The sequence below is a fragment of the Gossypium arboreum genome, chromosome 10, assembly GCF_025698485.1.
Source record: "Gossypium arboreum isolate Shixiya-1 chromosome 10, ASM2569848v2, whole genome shotgun sequence".
NCBI classification, from domain to species: Eukaryota; Viridiplantae; Streptophyta; class Magnoliopsida; order Malvales; family Malvaceae; genus Gossypium; species Gossypium arboreum.
The window spans coordinates 131,728,933-131,748,987 of NC_069079.1; the positions used below are offsets into that span (position 1 = coordinate 131,728,933).

Genomic DNA, 20,055 nt, shown 5'->3' on the forward strand with positions numbered 1-20,055 from the left:
GAAAAGTTGAGTGAGCTCATCGATGAACTTAGTTGGAATTGTTTGTGTGCTGTTACTTATATGATTTGGCAATGGATTTTGATTGAAATATTCAGGTAATATCTAAATGCATGCATGGCTGGAATTAGGGATGCAATTAACTGAAAATGTTGTTTTATATTACAAAGTAGTTATGAGTGGTTATTGTGTTGCATTAGAAGATGTTAACTAAGTGTTGTTTTCTTTCTTATGAAGAACACAGTATATTTGCCTTTTTTGATCTTACAATGAGTGTTTTCTTTCAAAGTTTCATATTTGAATTGTATTATTGGTTTATTTTTCAAAAAATCCAAATTACTCATCTTTTGCTTTGGTATTGTTAATTATGTAGAAAACGAAGATTTCTCTTTTGAGGACATCGGCCATTCATATCAAACCCAAGGTATCTCTCTACAATCTCATGGTTTTGTTTGGAATAACTTTGATGCGTGTTGTTTTATTTGATTGTTGTTTTCTAAATTGTGAAAATTAAAGTAAATTTTCTTTGGATTGAATTTAATATTAAAAAGATTAGTAAAATATTTTTGACCAAAACAATTTAATTTTGAAGCAATTGTTTTAAAATAAATTAATTTTAATAAACTTTAATGTAATTTAAATTTTAGGATTTGTTTTATTTTTTAATAATATTATATTAAGAATATGATAACTTTTTAAAATGTATTACTAGAGATGATTTATTAAAAACTGAGCAACACCTTCTCCTCTCTTCTCTGACCTTCCCGCCAACATCCCCCCCTTCCTCACCTTTCCTTTCTCTGTAAGTAACCAAGTATCTTCTCAATTTACCTTTGGATTTGTTTGTAAAGGTATGGCCGTCTCTTTCTGCTAGCAATTTGCATTCTCTGTTGCCTGCCTTTCTTTTTCTTTTTAAAGTCTGTTACCGTTTTCATCTCTTTTATGGAAAAATTTTAAGGACATTGTTGGATATTTCTTTTTAATTTCCATTTTCTTATCCATTTCTTATGCTTGTTGCTAGACCGTTGTTCAATTTACTTGGTTGAGTTACTAGTATGATGTTCTTATATATATCCTATGGTAATTATTTGTTTTGAACAGGACTTTGCAACTGTTGTTTTCTGACAGATAGGTTTGCACATGTCTTTGATTCAATCTCTTCTTACACTGTCTTTCTCAACCAGCAGTATGGCGGATTTGTGCTCCTTTTCAACTAAAGAATTTTATTGGCTCGCATCATGCTTTTGGGGAATCATCACCTGCGAACTAGTAAGTAGTCCAATATGCTTTTGCTTTCATCAATGACATTTTTGGTGGATTGGAATTTTTTTCAGCTCTTTCTTCTTCGTAGATTTCGTTCAAATTCAATGGCTTTTATTAATCTTCTTTTTCATTTACATCTTTTATAAATTCAATACACTCTAATCTTGGCACTCGGTAAACCATCCTCAGCCTTATCTAGTTCGTGTTACTTAAAATTTGTTCCTAAATCTTGTTGATAGATTAGTTCCATAGGTAGCTTTTTTTTCTTTTCTGGGAATGGTAATAGTTATGGTAGTATAAAATTGCTTAGAATCATATTCGGCCAGTTTCTACCATTTATTTTTATCCAAAATTTAGGAATAGGCTTTGAAATTGGCAATTAAGAAAAAGAGAATGACTGTGAATAGTACCTTAAAACAGAGAGGAAGAATAGGTTGGTTGAGAAAAAAATGGTTTGGCACCAACAATGATGCAACTAAATTGTGCTAACGCTCATAAAAGACCTGCCTTCCCGAGATTCTAACCTCAAATGAAGCATAAAGGGGTTTGGGAAACTTAGGATAAGGCAGCTCCACACTTACGACTAAAAGACCCTGGTAGTGGTTCCACTTTTGGACCTTTATCTTTGAATTTTGGGTCAAAGTTGTCCATATCTACATTTGCTGTCCATGCCCAAGTTGGAGCAGTTTATTAGGTTTGTTCTAAGTTGCCAAAGTTTGATGTATTTAGAAATTTGATCAGGACAATGTGAAAAAGTTATGCTGTAATTTTCTGAACTGTCAAGATATAGGTATGTTAGGGGAAGCCTACTCTCTGTTTACTGGTAAGTTTGATCTTGAGTGTTAAATGAGGTTGATATCCTTTAATCTACAGTTTTTTATATATTTAAGGTCAGGGAATAGCTGTTTCCAATTACTTGAACACTTGGCTGTTTTCATTTAATCTTCAGTTAATATATATATAAGGCCACTTTCCTTATACAATTGCTGTTTGATTTTCTTTTTTCAAGGAAAAATGCAGTTTGTATGGCATTGTTGTGTGTTTTCTAATAGAATCGAAAGTAAGAGACACTGGGCTCAATTAACATCAATTTTAACTAGAACATGGTCATATTTAGAGTGAAAAGTCTAGATAAAATTGTGTGTTTTCTAATAGAATCGAAAGTAAGAGACACTGGGCTCAATTAACATCAATTTTAACTAGAACATGGTCATATTTAGAGTGAAAAGTCTTGCATTTTATCTAGTGCTAAGGTGGTGCATATTAGTCCGTCCATGGATCAATGCATATTTGGTTTTCTTTCACACTGCTAGGTGCTTTCACTCATCAGTAAGTATTGGGGTTGATTTTCTTTAAAATAGTTGAGTGGAGCTCATCAATGAACTTAGTTGGAATTGTTTGTGTGCTGGTACTTACATGATTTGGAAATGGATTTTGATTGAAATATTCAGGTAATGTCTAAATGCATGGCATGGCTAGAATTAGGGATGCAATTTAACTGAAAAGGTTGTTGTATATTACAAAGTAGTTTCGAGTGGTTATTGTGTTGCATTAGATGTTAACTAGGTGTTGTTTTCTTTCTTATGAAGAATACAGTATATTTGCCTTTTTTGATCTTACAATGAGAGTTTTCTTTTTAAGTTTCATATTTGAATTGTATTATTGGTTTATTTTTAAAAAAATCCAAATTACTCATCTTTTGCTTTGGTATTGTTAATTATGTAGAAATCGAAGGTTTCTCTTTTGAGGACGTCGGCCATTCATATCAAATCCAAGGTATCTCTCTACAATCTACTGGTTTTCTTTGTTATTAGTCTATCGCTACATTTTGAAGCCAGCAGATAGTTGGGTTTCTATTTGCTAATGTTGGATGGTAATTCTCCTTAAAAACTACCTATCTTCATCTGTTTTATGCAATTTAAATTAAGGGTCCCCTTCATAATGTTGATAGTTGATTGGACAGAGAGATTATAACCTGATCACCAATCTATCGTAAGATTTTTGTATTTAGTTGCAGGCAATTGTTCATTACCTCTCATTTTTCCACTGGTTTGGTTTCCTCCATTGCACTAGTTTGGTTTCTTTTCCACTGATTTGATTTGTTTTTCTCTAGCAAGCCTTATTAAGATTGTGTATAATTCTTTTGCCTTCAATGTTTTGTCTCTTTTCTTTTGCCTTGAATTTTTAAATGAGAAGCTGAAGCAGGAGCTATCATCTCTCTAAATCTCTAATGAAACTGCATTATCTAACTTGAGCCTTACAAAAAAAGGCCATCAGAAATGGGTGATTTTAGGTCTTACAAGGAAACTAGAGGGTAGGGTGTACGGTGGACAAGGTTTAAAATGAGTGGCAATTTTGGTAATAGTGGAATGAATGAGGTGAGTGTATAAGAAGATAGATAAAGATTAACAGTGTGTGGTGTGGGTTATAGAGTTGAGACGGCTTGAACTTCCTTCCTTGGCTTCTAAAAGTCAAAAGCTTGTCAGTGGGAAATATTCCCACTTAAATATGTTACAGGATATTTTTTATTTATTACAGGATATTTAAAAGATTTTATCTCCTAACTATTTTTAAATATATTACTCATATCTTGTTTTACAGTGAAATAATAGGAATATAATCCACAATTGAAGGAAATATATCAATAATGATATATCCTAATCAATAACATAACTAATATTCATACAGTTCTGTTTTGTTAGTTTGAGAAGATGCTTTTTCACTTGTTTGAAGGTATATTTTCCTGCTTGACAAATTTGGTATAATAAGATGGCAGGGCTTTGGTTTGGCAAAGTAAGAAGAGTTGTCATCGCTATTTTATTGCACGAAAGTTCTTGCGGAGGAAATATAGGTAGCCTGGCATTTTTTAGGTACCCTATTATCTTAAAGGGGTAATCTCCATTTTTGCATTCATGGGATACTAGTGTCAAATGAAAATAATGATGTGCTTTGTTGGAAACATGGTCCCGTTTGCTGTTTTCTTTTAGATTTCTGCAATCGAGCAAAGCCTTAGGTTTTCCATTTTGGGAGAGCGAGTGAAAAGTAAAGAAGTAAAGAAGTCTTCCTGGCATTCTAGGTGATAGTTTATTCTTTATGGAACTTTGGATATGTGATAAATATTTTTGTATTGGGGAGTAAATTTTGGTACAGAAATACGACAGTCTGTTGCTGTCATGCTTCGTAGTCTCAAAATTATCTCAGTTTTATGGAATCTTGCGTAGGACTCATTTATGATGCATATTTTATCCCATTATATTTCTGTTTGTCTAATTGATAATAGAAAGATTCAAGGATGGTTATTTTTTTTTTTTCTTTGATTCTTCTGTCTTGGTTCGCGAAAGAAGGAATGTTTTACTATTTTTCACTCCTTCAACAGAGAGGACTTCGAGAGGACTGGAATAAGCACTTTAATCACTGTGGGAGTCCGAGATATTCAGGGTGAGGGATTTCCCGATCAGTTTTCTGGGTTGGCTGACTCTGTATTTCTGGACCTACCGCAACCTTGGCTAGCCATTCCTTCAGCTTGAAACATGTTGACACAAGATGGAACTCTGTGTTCCTCCTCACCATGTATCGAACAAGTACAATGTTCATGTGAAACTCTTATATCTGACTTTACAGGTAACATATTAGAACCAAGTTATCCTATCTTGTTCAAGCAGTTTTTCTTTTAAAGCATCATGAGCTTTGCTTGTAATATGCACAGATATATGGACGTTTGGAATACTGCTCCGCATGTATGAAATCCGTGAATGGAAAATGGATCACTCGAAGGTCAATGATAGGATTTTTAACTTCTTTTTCTTTTTTTTTTTTTAATTTTCTCTTCCTCCCTTTCTTTAATACGCAGATTCTATCTGGGTCTCTTTCCATTTTTTTTCTTTGATTTTTTTTTTTAAGCTTTTGTATAACCACGTGCCAAAAAAACACACTTGTTACAGCAGGATATTGACATCCCACCCTTCATCGGATTGTAATTTCAGGTATGATTTTCACTTCGACTAATTTTTTCTTATATGCTTCTCTTCTTTTATTTCGGTGGGTATTGTGGTTTTCATCTTTAGAACAAGTTTTCATCTCTGTTTTAGTTTAAGGACATTTTCTTACAAATCTTTCAGTCCTATTTATGAGATTTTATAGTGAAGATATGTTCTATCAACTATACGAGTATCTACCCTAAAACCCAAACTGATTAGCAGAAAATAAATGGAAACATTTTCTTGTTCCTTTCCCTTTTATTCTCTTGATTTTCCCTTTTTCAACAAGTAAAAACATTATTTAATATGTATCACAATATTTTTATAAACATTTTAATTAATTGTTTTGCAACCACTTTATATTAAATGATAAATCAGGTCTAACATTTAATCATCTGAGCAGAGAGGCTTTTTAATGAAAATGTGTCTTATAGGGCACGTTTTTAGCTGACATGGCTGAAATTGCTCCCTGTAAAACGCTTTTCCAATGAAAGCGTATTGGACGTAGGCTGTTATTGGAGTATTTAAGGGGAACACTTATAAGCCATGTGTCCTTGTTTTATTGGTGGGCTTGTTATTCAAAGGGGTGCAGTATTAGGGTGGCTATGTGATTTGATGTAACGAGGATAAAGAGTAGTGACAACAGAGTGGTTTAGCTTGGCGTGTCGTGGCCTTGGGCAGAGGGTGGTGATTGGTGGGGTTGTCCCAATTGTTGAGGTCTGGTGAAGGTATGTTAAGTGAGGATATGTGTAACAATTGCCCTCAGTTGAAGGGAAGGTTATAAAGTAACCTTACCTGAGACAAAAAGTATTAGTGAAGTCTCTATGTTCTGGACAAGCTCTGTCTAGAAAATTTTCTGCCTACTTTGTTTCGTAAAATTGGAGGAAATTTTTGCGAAGTTTTTGATTTGATTGTTGTGAAATTCGCACAAGGCCTTGAAGGCAAGGTGCAAACATTCAAAGTATGAATGCATGAAGCCTTGGAGGCAAAGTATAAATGTGCAAGGTGTTTGAGAAGTAGAAGTATGCATTAAAAGCTAAGTTCCTGGAAATATGTGCTTGAACTTTGCACAATATTTTTCCCTGAAAAACTTGTAATTACTTATATAATTGTACCTTCATTGAGGTATGCCTGAAAAGGTCGAAAGGTACTCGCCAATGGAGAATGCTCATGATATTTATCCCTCCAAAGCTTGAGGAATGTCAGTAATTATTTATAATATGCATAAGTTATACAATGCTTATCCTTTAGCTATGTATGCATGGAAGTGAGCTTGTCATATGTGGCGAGTACCTTTCAACCTAACTGTGCGGTTAGTGATTTATATTTATATTAAATATACACAAATTTCTATTTATCACTGTTTATCACTGCCCTGCTTCAGACCTAACTGTGCGGTTTACACAAATTTATATTAAATATAATTTTTACATAAAATTTTCACCCGATGCAAAAAAAAGGCAAGAAACTAGGGTTAGTGATTATATTTATAGATGAATGATGAAATAAAGAAGAGCCCATTGTTTGTTTTGAGTTCTCACTTAACCCGTTTGCCTCTGGCATCTTCCCTCATGACTTAGAAAGAAGCTGCCTAGCTGCTGCTCCCTCTGGTTCTACTCCCATGTCAGCCCAGGCCTATGTTTCTCCTTCTCCTCCTATTCATCAATGTCTTATTTTAGAAAAAAAAGAATTCTATTTTTTTTAGAATAATTCTCGACAGTAAATGTTGCTTCCCTTTTCACTTCGATGTGAATTACCGGGATAAGGAAATCCCAGCTACTGTGGTGTATGAAAATGATAAGGTGCTGAACTTTTTCCTTTTTACTTCTGATTTTAAATTCTGCGGATTAAGTCACTGCCTATTTGTAAGCTGGAAAGATCTTTTAGAAATCAGGCCCTATTTTTCCCTTCTTGAGCTATGGCTTGATTCTTGCAACAGGTGATGCTCATTTTATATATATTTTTTGTATTTGTTTCTTAAAATAAATTTCCCTCGACCAAATTCTGGTCGTGACCTGGAACTTTTAACAATTCAAAAGGCACTACTTTTGACCTTTTCCGTTTTTATCTTAAAATGGATAGAAATGCAAACACCCCCTGCCTAATAAGTTGGAGAAGTTACGTCGTCGTTGTGCATTTTGATAAGTAGCCCATTATTGGCCTAAAGTAATGCATGGAGACTTGTGGGGTAGCACATTCTAAGTTAGAATGAGAGAGTAGAAGTTCTTTTGTTTGTCTTAATAGCTGTCTATATAACGGGCTGTGTTTTTTATTTTTGTTTAATTTATTTTCACTAGCGGTCTTGCTAAGGGCAATAGATGAGAATTTGTTGGAATTTTGAGGGATGCTGATTGTATTTAAGAGGATGGATTCTAAGAAATGAACGTGGAAGTGGCCTTATGCCTTGAAATTATTAGGTTCATTAATTGGTCAGTCAGCTGGTCAAATGTTTTCAGGGAAATGAGATAGCAGATGTATTAGGTAAGGTTGGCATTTGGAGGGAAGTATTTTCATGGCTTGATGGTGATATTTGTTCTGTTTTATTGAGTTCTCTGTGCGATCATTGGTATTTCCATGTCCTGGCGCTGTCTGTTCTTACTTGGTGTTCGAGTTTTGGTTGACTTGTGCTACTGATGTTTTAATTCTACATATTGGTACTGAAATGTCTTTGTCTGAAATTTTTTAATTAGCTTTGAATTTTGCTCCATTGGCCGAAAGTTTTAAAGCCATCACTGTTGCAAAATTCAAAGCTAATTACAAATTTTTTCAGTGCAATAGTGAGTACTGATATTTCTTTGTTACGAAAGAAATAAAATATAGCCAAACTTCTGTAGCAACTGCTCGTGGGGCTTCTCCTCATACCAATAATCCTAACCTTGCAGCCTCTTTGGTTTTTTATTTATGAAACATATTTGCTTAACTAAATTTAAGAGCGTTTTATAAGCTTTTACCCATAAGTCCTCAAAATGGAGGTTAATATTTTAGATCCTTTTGATATCTTTTTCCCCAATTTGAATTATGAGACCAAGAAAAGTTTTAACTTAATTTGGCCTTGTTTGACTAGAAATGAAAAGAAGCTGTTTTAAAAAATAAAAGGTATAATAAATAAAACCCAACGGTAAAAAGCTTTTTACACTCTCTCAAAACTGTGATCCTAAGTTTCGGCAGACTAGGATGCTTGCACATACACTCTCTCAAAACTGTGATCCTAAGTTTCGGGTTTGTTAAAACTGTTTGGCTAAATACTTGCAATGTGTCAAGATAGCTCTTAATGATATCATCCTTTCTATGCATGAGTTAATATATGCACTTATCTGCTGTATGTTTTGGGGCATGCAGAATTCAAAATTTCTTCAATTTGTATCCAAGATGAGTCGTGGTGAACTTATCATTGATGATAATCAGGTCAAACCAGCATCAGAGAACTGGGCAACAGAATATCAGCAACAGTACAATGGAGGTGCTTCTTGGGCTGATGAATTTGCTCATGATGAGGCAAGTAGAGATATTGTGGAAGGTAAAGAATCTTATAGATTAATATGTCCTGATAATCAGTCATAAATTCCTATTAGCAGTTTGACAGTTTCCTCCTCATAAATTCCTATTAGCAGTTTGACAGTTTCCTCCTTTTTTTCTTCTGCCTTGCCTACGTAGACTAAAATGGAACTAACATCACTGACCTTAGGTAGTAATCTCATTCACCAACCCTAGGTGGTTGAAACTAGTTTTGATGATTTGAGAATGTCCCAGATGATAATGATGTTTTGGTTAGTGGTATTTTCTATATATATCTACTATAATTTAGCAAATAAAGTGTGAATGACTAATGATTCTGTATTATTACATCTTCAGTTGAACTTTTAAATATCTATATTTGTTATTTATAAAATATGCTACTCACCGTTTTGGTGGTTCTTAGTATTTCTTTGGGCCAAACCAATGGGTCATGGAGTTTGCTACTAAATTGAGCAGTGAGAGCTTATTGATTATAATAAGTTAGAAGATAAACTGTCACTGTTGATTCTTGTAATTGTATATCTCTGTTTGGTATTAAACCAGCTAAAAACATTGTAATTTGTATAAATGTTCTTATTATACAGAATCTGCTACTCTGGTTGGTGGTTCTTTGATTTTTTTCAACCTGATCAATGGGCTGAGGAGTTTGCTACTGTATGAGAACAACTAGGGTCTTTTGATTTGTTTATTCAGGATACAAAGTGCGACTACTGATTCTGCGTGTTATGTATTATTTTGAGACTCTTAAACCGTGCGAAGCTCTTATTCTTATTTGAAATATTCTAATTTTCTTCGTTTCATTAAATGTTCTTGACTTGATGGTTAATAGGTTTTCCGTCAACCTCACCATTGGGCCAATGAATTTGGTGCTGAAAGATTGCAACAAGAGTCTGTCGATGATCAATGGGTCAATGAATTCTCAAAGTTGCATGTTGATGACTGGGCAGAAGAATTTGGTTGTCAAGTTGGTGAGGGGGCTTTGGGAGATAGTTCGTCTGATAACTGGGCAAATTCATATGATGAGTAAGTGTGGTAGCCTTGAAGAAGTTCACTTTATAACCTCTCTTATTTCTACATGATTGTTTTGGTTGTGAAAACTTGTAGGTTCCTCAGCGGTCGGACGCTTTAAGGGGTGTCTATGTATTTTCTGATATGAATCCATATGTTGGTCATCAAAATCCTTTAAAAGGTCAAGAGCTATTCAGGAAAGGACTTTTGAGTGAAGCAGTGCTTGCCCTAGAGGCTGAAGTTATGAAAAATCCTGAGAATGCTGAAGGTTGGAGATTGCTAGGAATAACCCATGCTGAAAATGATGATGACCAGCAGGTAATCCACTTTGCTCTAGTTTGTCAGAGTTGGATAGTTCATGTGTATTCTTACACCAAAAGACATTGTTTTTGTGTTCTTTAATACTACAAGAATTTCTATTAACAGATGTGACTGCTTGTCTAGTTCAGCCATCTGTTCAACATCTTTGGTTACGATTCTTTGCGTGGCAAGGTTGACCATTTACCTTTCTATTCCACCTAAATCTAAATCATTTTTAATCTTGTCTAATGCCCTGTGAATACCGTCATATTTTAGATAACAGAACAACCTATCGATTAAGCAAGCAAGAAATCCTTTTGAACACAAAGGATCTATTTTCTTGTACTGCTACATTTTGTGTTTTATTTGCTGGCTTGATATTGCCATGTTGGTGTACCATGCAATGTTCATTTCTTGTATATGAAAACTTCTACTGGAAAGGGATAGAAGGAGCTATTTTTCGTTTAAACATTGAAGTTTGTAATATGATTGGTATTACGTTTATCTTAGTGGCTTGAGGCTTCAGTCAGAGTTCCAGATCTAAGGCCGCAGTCTTTACCTGGCTGCTAATGTTCTGGATCTAATCTATTATCATTTGTTGTCTCATGAACTAGTAGTGCATTACATTTCACTTATCATCCGCTTCTATTTATTCTTGAACCATGTCAAAACCTTTTTGGCTTAATTAAAATTAATTTGAATGGATAATGTTCCATCTTAAACTATGTCTATATCAAGCCTATGAAGTGTAATGTTTCACATTTATTGCAAATTGTTTTGGATGATTAATGTGTCTGCTTGTCATTATCTTGTGACTTACATGGATTATGCTGGACCTTTTTATACTTATGTTATTCTTGATTAATGCATCTGCAGTTTTATGTGGTTTTTACTGGGGTCCATATATTTGACGTTGTAGAAAAAATGTAATTCACTGATTAGATATCTCTGTACAGGCTATTGCAGCAATGATGCGTGCTCAGGAGGCCGATCCTACCAATCTGGAAGTACTTCTTGCTCTTGGTGTGAGTCATACAAATGGTTAGTGAATGCTTATCCCTTTAATCAAGATGAGATTAAAATTTTGGAGTGTCAAACAAATAATACTGTTTGAAAAGTTCAGAATTGGAACAGACTGCTGCTTTAAAGTATCTGTATGGATGGTTACGTCATCACCCAAAGTATGGTACTCTTGCGCCACCGGAGCTTGCTAATTCTTTGTATTATGCTGATGTAAGTACACTAGGGTATAATTCATTGTTTTTTTGGTTGGTTTTTGTCTTTTGGAACAATGCCTTGATATTGCAATCTTGGTTTGAGTGTAAGCCGCTTCCTCTAATGTTACTGTGGGATAGTTATACAGCTCTCTTATAGGGTTGAATTATTTACTTGCTCCATCTTTGTAACCTTAGGCTGCTAAAAAGATTCTCCAAATAACATGTTGCACCTAGTTGGACCTTAGAAAACAAACTAGCTCTTCTATTAAGCTCCATGTAATTAGTTATTTGATTTGTTGAAGCTATTTGTTAATTTAGATGATTTGATTATGCACTTCCTCAATTTACATATACCCTTGATCATCTCTTTCAAAATACCCTTTTTAATGCGTTCAGATCTTGCATATGCAGTTTGATTTGTTTAGCCTCTGTTACTGAGATTGTCCATTTAAAATTATTTGATGATAAACTTCCCTTTGCCTGTGGTGGCCATATTTGCAGCACTATTGAATTTAGTCTTTTGGTCTATGTCTGGATCTTTAGGCACTAGATTTGAAGCCAAACTATGTGCGTGCTTGGGCAAACATGGGTATCAGTTACGCCAACCAGGTTTGTTATATCCTTCACTGTTCTCTCATTGTCTTGACATTCATGTAAAGGGAACTGCATTTCTTTCTTTATGTCTTCATTTCCTTTTGCATATTTCTGAGATGGTCAATCCTTCTAAATGAAAATTTATGGGTATGTGATCAGAAATTAAATCACCTTGTTTTTAATATATAGGTCTCAACATATTTTGGAAAAATAATTCGTTCGAAATAACAATAATCTCGATGGAAAGATGAAAGCTTATTTGATTGGTCAGTAATAGATTTTTATGGTCTAAAATGAAACCCATATTGGTATATCCCGGCGTGGGTATATCCCATTCTCGGAATATCCCGATTCCCCACTTTTTTTCCTAAGTCTCTTTACCTTCTTTGTCTTTAATTCCTCAAAAAAAAAAAAAGTAATTTAAAGAAGGTATTAATTACCATAAATGTTACCGTTGTCACATGGGGATTTAGAAAAGTAAGTTCTCTCTCTTCCGTTCATAGCTTCCCCATTTCTTCACCTATTCATCCACCTCTTTAAATTTATTTTCCTTTATTTATTTCCCCTTTTATTCTCTGTTGTTTTTCCATTCTTTGATCTCTGTTAATCCTCTCTTTCGTTTTCTTTATTCTCTTTCCCTTCCTTTCTTGCCCTTTCGTAACAAACCCCAGACACTGCCGCGCCATCAACACCTTCCGGCGTCTTACCTCCGATCAAAGGTCAGCTTCCTTCCCATTATTCGAAATTTGAATCCTCAAATCTATCTCTTCTATCCATAGCACCCCATTTATTCGTCGACTCCCTCTCTCTCTCTCTGTCTGTTTTGAATTTCTTCCTCTCATTTTTTTTCTAGTTTTGCGTAACCGAATGCCAAAAAAAAAAAAAACACAGAAAGACGCTACACTAGGTTTTCTCTTCCATTTCTGATTTATGTGATTTTTTGAAATTCTTTGCTTCATCGGTGACTGATTTCAGGTATGAATCATCACTCGTACTTTGTCTTTGTCTTTGCCATTTCATTTTGTAAAGTCTCTAGTTTTAGTAAAGTCTCTTCTTTCCTTTCCCTTTTATCTCACTTAAGATAATGCTTTAAACTTTTTCTCCTGTCTTTCTTTCTAATGTGACAGTCCAGATAGCCTACTGGTCTCGTGGATAAAAAACTGCTTCCTGGGATATGTAGTACTCTTCCTGTCCATAAATAACTGTTTTTAGTTAGTATCTTTCTTGCCCTCTGTATACATTCATGGATTCCTTTCTATCTCTTTTGCAGGTGCAAAATCTATAATAAATAGAAGTTGAAACCGCTTACGGTATTGGAATTTTTGAAAACATTCTCATTTCGTCGCATTCATCTCCATTTTTTTAATTTAACAGATATTTTCTTTCGGTATCTGGTCTCCTGTCTTTCCATCTGTCCATGGCTCTTTTATTGTTAATCCTGCCGTCACCCTTTTCATTCTTGTTTTAGTTTCAGATATATGCTTCTTTTTACTTCTATTTTCAGTGTGTTTTTGTCATGGTTTTTTGTTTTCACCCTTAGAGGATAAAGTCATTAAGAAAAAAACCTAAGGTTTTATGTTTTTCTCAAACCCTACCACAGTATTGTGTCCAATTCAAAACGATGAAGATAGCAGTGGAAGGGTGCATGCATGGAGATCTCGACAAGGTCTATGACACCATTAAATACATTGAAAACACTCGCAACATCAAAATTGACCTCCTCCTTTGTTATGGTGATTTCCAGGTTCTTTCTCTTACACTCTCACTTTCTCCAATTTGTTGTTTTTATACGAAATTTTGTCACTTTCCAAATACCCATTTTTTATATGAACTTAATTTTTTTTTCTTTTGCAACTTAGGCAGTCAGGAATGAAAAAGATATGGATAGCCTTAATTTGGCCCCAAAATATAGGGAGATGAAGTCATTCTGGAAATACTATTCTGGAAATCATGAAGCTTCCAATTATTTATGGGAATCGTAAGTCACCCCCTTTTCTTCATATGTTCTAGCTTGGGGATTCTGATTCTTTTATGAAAAGGCCTTGAATTTTACCTTCTGCTATTGAAATGTGTAAACTTTAGGTACTATGGGGGATGGGCAGCACCTAATATATACTTCTTGGGGTATGCTGTGGTTGTGAAGTTTGGCAATATCCGTATCAGTGGACTTTCCGGATTTTACAATGCGCGTAATTATTGTTTAGGATGGGTATGAAGTTCTTTTACTTGTCTATTCTATGTTTATTCTGGAGTTCTTTTAATGGTGATTGTATATTTACTGCAAGCGTCAGATATGTTATATTGATTCTTATTTAGGGTGGAGAATCGAAGCTTTGAAACTGAAATGAATTAGCTTTTCCTTGAGCAGGACACAGGTCTGTGTATCATGCTCGGGAGTACGATGTTCACAAGCTCATGCACCTAGAGGAACTGATAGATTTTTTCCTTTCACACGATTGGCTGCTCAGCAGCACTGATTATGGGAACTGGCAACAACTTGTTTGCTGCAAAAAATATTTCAAAGATGAGGTAATTATATTCAATTGGTGGAAATGGACATGTGTGATAGAATGAAAATCTTCATATCAAGCGTCTTCAGTTTTCTTGTTGACCATTCCTGGTTGCTTGTTGGTTGAAACATATTTCCTAGATCCAGCAAGGAACTCTTGGAAGCAAACCTGCTGCTCAGCTGCTTGAAAAACTCAGACCATCGTATTGGTTTTCAGCTCACTTGCACTGCAAATTGACCGCTCTTGTTGAACATGAAGAGGGTGGTCGAGTGACAAAATTTCTTGCACTCGATAAATGCCTTCCATGGCGCAAGTTCTTGCAGGTATCTAGATTCATTGTGATGCAGTCAAACCTAGTGTATACATGAATCTAGGAATACCTTTTGCTTCTTGTCTTTAATATGGTGCTGATGCTCTCTCATATAGTTTAATGGGATAGATAATTGATCATTTGCTTTCAATCAAGGTAGAACATTGAATGCGCCTAATGTTTTGAGCTTTGTGCATATCATACGTAATGCTATTAACTTTGCCTCGTCCACGTTGATTAATCCATTAAATTTCTTAAGGTGACATCGTTTTTCCTGTTGGTTCATTAGATGATTACAGCGAAGACATTCCCAATGAAGATGAGGATGATCTAGAAGATGATGCAGAACCGAATAATGAAAATCGGTCCTCATGAATGTGAATAATGTTTTCTATCAACCAAGAGGTTTATTAGTGCAAAAAGATTGATGGCAATATCTTGCTATGCTATGAGGCTTTACTTGTTTTAATGGCCCACACTTTTCCAACTTTCATCAGCAGAGGAGAGCACCTATACAAGTTTCTTTCTTTCTTTCTTTCTAAAATAATGTATAAACATCAAATATTATATCAATAGCTATTATCACAGTCAAATCAATATATGAGCTTGAATTTGGAATCTCAAATTTTTTGGGCTTTTCTAATTGAATTGATGTTATTAATATGTATAAATGACATAGCATGGTACCCTTTTTCAGGCATGAACTTTGTTCTTTTTCAATAAGCAATTTTCAGACATGGCCATTGGTTACAAAATGGCAGCTAGATCTAGATCTATAGTACATGCTCACTACCAAGAATGAGGGGCCAATTTGGTTTTCCATAAAAGTAAAACGGGGAGGGAAAGGTGATTAATAAGTTGATCATTTATCTTTCTTTTTTTTTTTATAATTATAATTGAAGACATTTTCAAGTCCAAATAGAGTATTTTTTTTTTTGGAAGAAAACACTCTTATTAAAAGAAAACTAAATAAATCTTTATTGTATATTTCTTACAATCCACTAGCACATTTATAAGATTATTAAATTGTTTAAAGGAATGTTAGAAGGGTGAACTAGAAAAATTGTAAAGGAAATTTTTGTATTTTATTTTTAGTTTTATAGAACTTAAAAGAACCTCTATTTTAAGAAATTGTGATTTATAAATTGGGATGTAAATATTGATGTCGAAGAAATTAAGTTGACCAAGATCAATGGTGCAGTTATGGTGAAGGAAGGAGATGTTGAAGCCTTTTAAAAGGCTACGGAAGAAGATAATGAGCTTAAAAGGTTATTATATTGTTTTTGGGTCCAATCAATTGGTTTATGCTTGCAATGAAAATACATTAGAGTTTTGTATTTGTGGTGGCATCAATTTATGGAATAAGCCAGGGATCAGATGGGGCTCTTGCTAGAGTTGGCACCGAAATACTACACGAACGATGTTCAGAAGGTACAGCCTTCTGAGTCATAGGTTTACTTTGTGATTATTTATATTCATTGGATTGTGAATCTTATTTAGGAGCTTCTCATTGATATTGTCTTCATTAGAGGTTTTAGAAGACACGCCACTATTTCATTATATTTAAAATTTTTTATGCTTTCTGTCTCCTCCTTTACTTATATTTTATAGTATCCCCCAATCCATAAGTGCAATCTCATTGATATGCTCGTTTCGTCCATTGTAGTATAAGCTGTCATACTTGCATCATTTTTTTTTGAATAAATCAGGCTAATATATTAAATAAAATAAAATTAATAGAACTAAAATACCCGTAATTCCATACCCAATATAGACTTACAAAGCTTAATTATACCAGTATATATGGACTATTTATAAAGTCTAATCCAATTTAATATGTAGATAACTCTAATAATCAATCAAATAATATAATTCAATTTAAAATTTATAAATAATAAATTAAAATCACTTGTTTTCAAATAGATAGTTATATCTATTTATCTTTATAGTTTAAAATTTTAGGTTATATTCTCCTTTATATTTTTAGATATATATTTTATTAATTTTTCTAATTGAATTGCTAGAAAAGTTTAAAGTATTTATATTAAAAATATATGAGTAATAAAAAATTGATATTTTTAGTTTGAAATGCTTAAGAACCGCCTTAAATTTTAGGCTTCTCTTTGTTTAGTGACAACATTTAACATCATTAATTTATCATATTTTAATTATCTTTTTTAACTCTTTATATATTTGATATAGTAAATAGTATTATTTTAAAAATAAATATATTTAGACATTGAGAATATTAAAGTGTATTAAATGAAATTTTGAAAAGTAAATAAGTCAATTATCACTTTATTAAATGAGTGTATTAAATAGCAATAGTTACCGTTGGCAGGAGAAGAGCCCCTCTGCCCGTTTTCATCAGTCTTTTCAAATCCCCTTCCTTTCCATTTCTTCACCATCTCTTTCTCTTCAAAATTTTCCTCTCTAATCCGTTTTCATCTTTTCCTTCTCAATCGTTTCTGCTTTTTATTTTTAATTTTTTTATTGTGATTGTGATATTGAAATCACTTGCTTCATCCATAGATTTTGGGTTTTCAGCCCTAGGAAATATTGTTTCGGTTCGTCTTTTCAAATCTATGGATGTCGGTGTGGTTGTTCTTGTTGGATGCTTTGGGAAAGAAAGAAATTCTGGTTCTGCAAGATTTCACCAGCGATGGCCTCTCTTTTACAGTCAACTACTTTATTATTCATATTCTCTATTACATTGATTCTTATACCAAATAGACACGCTATTCCCTTCATTGTATTGCACGGTAATGTTCTTATCCCAATATCTTTTCTTTTCAAATTTAATGTTCTTATGCACTCTCCCATGGCTTAAATTCATTCTTTAATGCCCTAAAACTTGAGATAAATGGGGATTAGATGCCAGTTTAACCTGATACCCATATTTCTTTTATGGATATAATGCTTAAAGTTCAATTAGGACCACATAACTTCATTTCTAGTGAAATTGTTTAAGCAATTGTGCCTTTGTATAAATTGTTAAAATTCTGTTAAATGTACGGGTTAAACAGGATTAGTTGCCAGTTTAACCTGAAACCCATATTTCTTTTATTTGATATCGTATAATATTGTCTGTCAAAGCAGTAGTAATTGTATTTTGGTTTTCTAATAATCTGGTTTGTTCGCAAGGTCGATTATTGTACAATGCATCACGGATTCCCCAAGCTTAAACATACCGATTCCTTTTCATCCATGATTGTCGAAATTATCCAAGGACTAAATTGTGAAATTATCCAACTTTATGCTAGCTTAAACATACCGATTCCTTTTCATCCATTCAACAAATCAACACATTCACGCTCATACACATATTAACCATTTCCATCTCAATATGATACTCAAAGTTAGCTACATATAACTATCTCAAAATACTCGACCATAACAAACAAATACTCAACATGATTCTTTGCCTGGCAAGGTTGACCATTTACCTTTCTATTCCACCTGAATCTAAATAATTTTGAATCATGTCTAATGCCCTGTGAATACTATCATATTTTAGGAAAGAGAACAACCTATTGATTTAGCAAGCAAGAAAACCTTTTGAAAATGAAGGATCTGTTTTCTTGTACCGCTGCATTTTGTGTTGTATTTGCTGGCTTGATATAGCCACTTTGGTGTACCATGCAATGTTCATTTCTTTTATATGAAAACTTTTACTGGAAAGGGATAGAAGGAGCTATTTTTCGTTTAAACATTGAAGTTTGCAATATGATTGATACGATGTTTATCTTAGTGGCCTGAGGCTTCAGTCAGAGTTCCAGATCTAAGGCCGCAGTCTTTGCCTGGCTGCTAATGTTCTGGATCTAACCTATTATCATTTGTTGTCACATGAACTACTAGTGCATTACATTTCACTTATCATCCGCTTCTATTTATTCTTGAACCATGTCAAAACCTTTTTGGCTTAATTAAAATTAATTTGAATGGATAAGGTTCCATCTTAAACCATGTCTATATCAAGCCTATGAAGTGTAATGTTTCACATTTATTGCAAATTGTTTTGGATGGTTAATGTGTCTGCTTGTCATAATCTTGAGACTTACATGGATTATGCAAGACCATTTTATACTTCTGTTATTCTTGATTAATGCATCTGCAGTTTTATGTGGTCTTTACTGGGGTCCATATATTTGGCTTTGTAGACAAAATGTAGTTCACTGATTAGATATCTCTGTACAGGCTATTGCAGCAATGATGCGTGCTCAGGAGGCCGATCCTACCAATCTGGATGTACTTCTTGCTCTTGGTGTGAGTCATACAAATGGCCAGTGAAAGCTTATCGCTTTAATCAAGATGAGATTAAAATTTTGGAGTGTCAAACAAATAATACTGTTTGAAAGTTCAGAATTGGAACAGACTGTTGCTTTAAAGTATCTGTATGGATGGTTATGTCATCACCCAAAGTATGGTACTCTTGCACCACCGGAGCTTGCTGATTCTGTGTATTATGCTGATGTAAGTACACTAGGGTATAATTCATTGTTTTTTTTGTTGGTTTTTGTCTTTTGGAACAATGCCTTGATATTGCAGTCTTGGTTTGAGTGTAAGCCGCTTCCTCTAATGTTACTGTGGGATAGTTTGCTTATGTTGTGAATGCTGTGATTACAAGAGTGTCTTTTTGCATATAGCTTCCATGACTGCAGTGATTATATTTTGGACTTAGAGTTTTACATACGGTGACAGGATATAATTTTCCTTAAGATTACTAGAAGCTTATCCCTAAGATTACATTTTGGAAATGTTATTGTTATATTCTGGTGTTAATCGAAGTGTTTTCTGCCATACAGGTTGCTAGATTATTCAATGAAGTTGCTCAGATGTCTCCTGAGGATGCTGATGTACACATTGTCCTTGGTGTTCTGTATAATTTGTCGGGAGAATATGATAAGGCCACTGCATCTTTCAAAACTGCTTTGAAACTTAAACCTAATGATTATTCTCTTTGGAACAAGCCTGGTGCAACAGAAGCCAACAGTGTGCAGAGTGCTGATGCAATATTAGCTTATCAACAGGTATCCTCTTCATGATTCCCCCTTGAATAGTGGTGGCCTATCTGTATACGACCTGATATGTTAATTTCATAAGTATTTTTTTTATAATTAAAAATTTATTTTTCCTATCCTAAAATTTTGGGGTTCTCTTTACTAAGTTGGAGCACCTGTAATGTGTGAAATTCAAAATATATGAGTACTAGGATTTTACTAAGAATCAATTTGTATGGTGTGTTGGTCAATATTTTGCATGTTAGGCCAGAATAAAAAAAATGAATTATGAAGGTGTTGACAATGTCGACAAGGGTGCTGTAACTACCTGAACCATTTGAGGTGCAAGATGTAAAAAAAGCA

The 20,055-nt window shown here is 34.0% G+C and overlaps 2 protein-coding genes and 1 pseudogene across 3 annotated transcripts; all 3 read left to right on the top strand.

Annotated features, from left to right (window-relative positions):
• Nucleotides 1-122: 122 nt before the first annotated feature.
• Nucleotides 123-15,317, top strand: LOC108466441 (lariat debranching enzyme-like; annotated as a pseudogene).
• On the top strand, nucleotides 4,888-9,568 carry LOC128279287 (peroxisome biogenesis protein 5-like). 2 transcript variants are annotated; one of them, XM_053020409.1, is made up of 3 exons: nucleotides 4,888-5,243; nucleotides 8,577-8,754; nucleotides 9,338-9,568. In XM_053020409.1, the coding sequence occupies exons 2-3, from the start codon at nucleotides 8,607-8,609 to the stop codon at nucleotides 9,421-9,423; spliced, it is 234 nt and encodes a 77-aa protein (XP_052876369.1). In that variant the 5' UTR covers nucleotides 4,888-5,243; nucleotides 8,577-8,606; the 3' UTR covers nucleotides 9,424-9,568. The 2 variants fall into 2 exon arrangements, with proteins under 2 accessions (XP_052876369.1, XP_052876368.1); XM_053020408.1 differs by lacking the exon at nucleotides 4,888-5,243 and adding an exon at nucleotides 8,404-8,456.
• Nucleotides 15,318-17,005: 1,688 nt separating the features above from the next.
• On the top strand, nucleotides 17,006-19,816 carry LOC108466440 (peroxisome biogenesis protein 5-like). The gene is made up of 3 exons (XM_017766799.2): nucleotides 17,006-17,454; nucleotides 18,890-19,165; nucleotides 19,498-19,816. The coding sequence occupies exons 2-3, from the start codon at nucleotides 19,004-19,006 to the stop codon at nucleotides 19,735-19,737; spliced, it is 402 nt and encodes a 133-aa protein (XP_017622288.2). The 5' UTR covers nucleotides 17,006-17,454; nucleotides 18,890-19,003; the 3' UTR covers nucleotides 19,738-19,816.
• The last annotated feature ends 239 nt before the right edge of the window (nucleotides 19,817-20,055 follow it).

Coding starts and splice junctions, on each gene's coding strand:
- LOC108466440 (XM_017766799.2), top strand. CDS start 19,004: ATGAGATTAAAATTTTGGAGTGTCAAACAAATAATACTGTTTGAAAGT. Junction 19,166..19,497: donor ATTCTGTGTATTATGCTGAT/GTAAGTACACTA, acceptor TCTGCCATACAG/GTTGCTAGATTATTCAATGA.
- LOC128279287 (XM_053020408.1), top strand. CDS start 8,412: ATGCTTGCACATACACTCTCTCAAAACTGTGATCCTAAGTTTCGG. Junction 8,457..8,576: donor ACTGTGATCCTAAGTTTCGG/GTTTGTTAAAAC, acceptor TGGGGCATGCAG/AATTCAAAATTTCTTCAATT. Junction 8,755..9,337: donor AAGTAGAGATATTGTGGAAG/GTAAAGAATCTT, acceptor CTTATTATACAG/AATCTGCTACTCTGGTTGGT.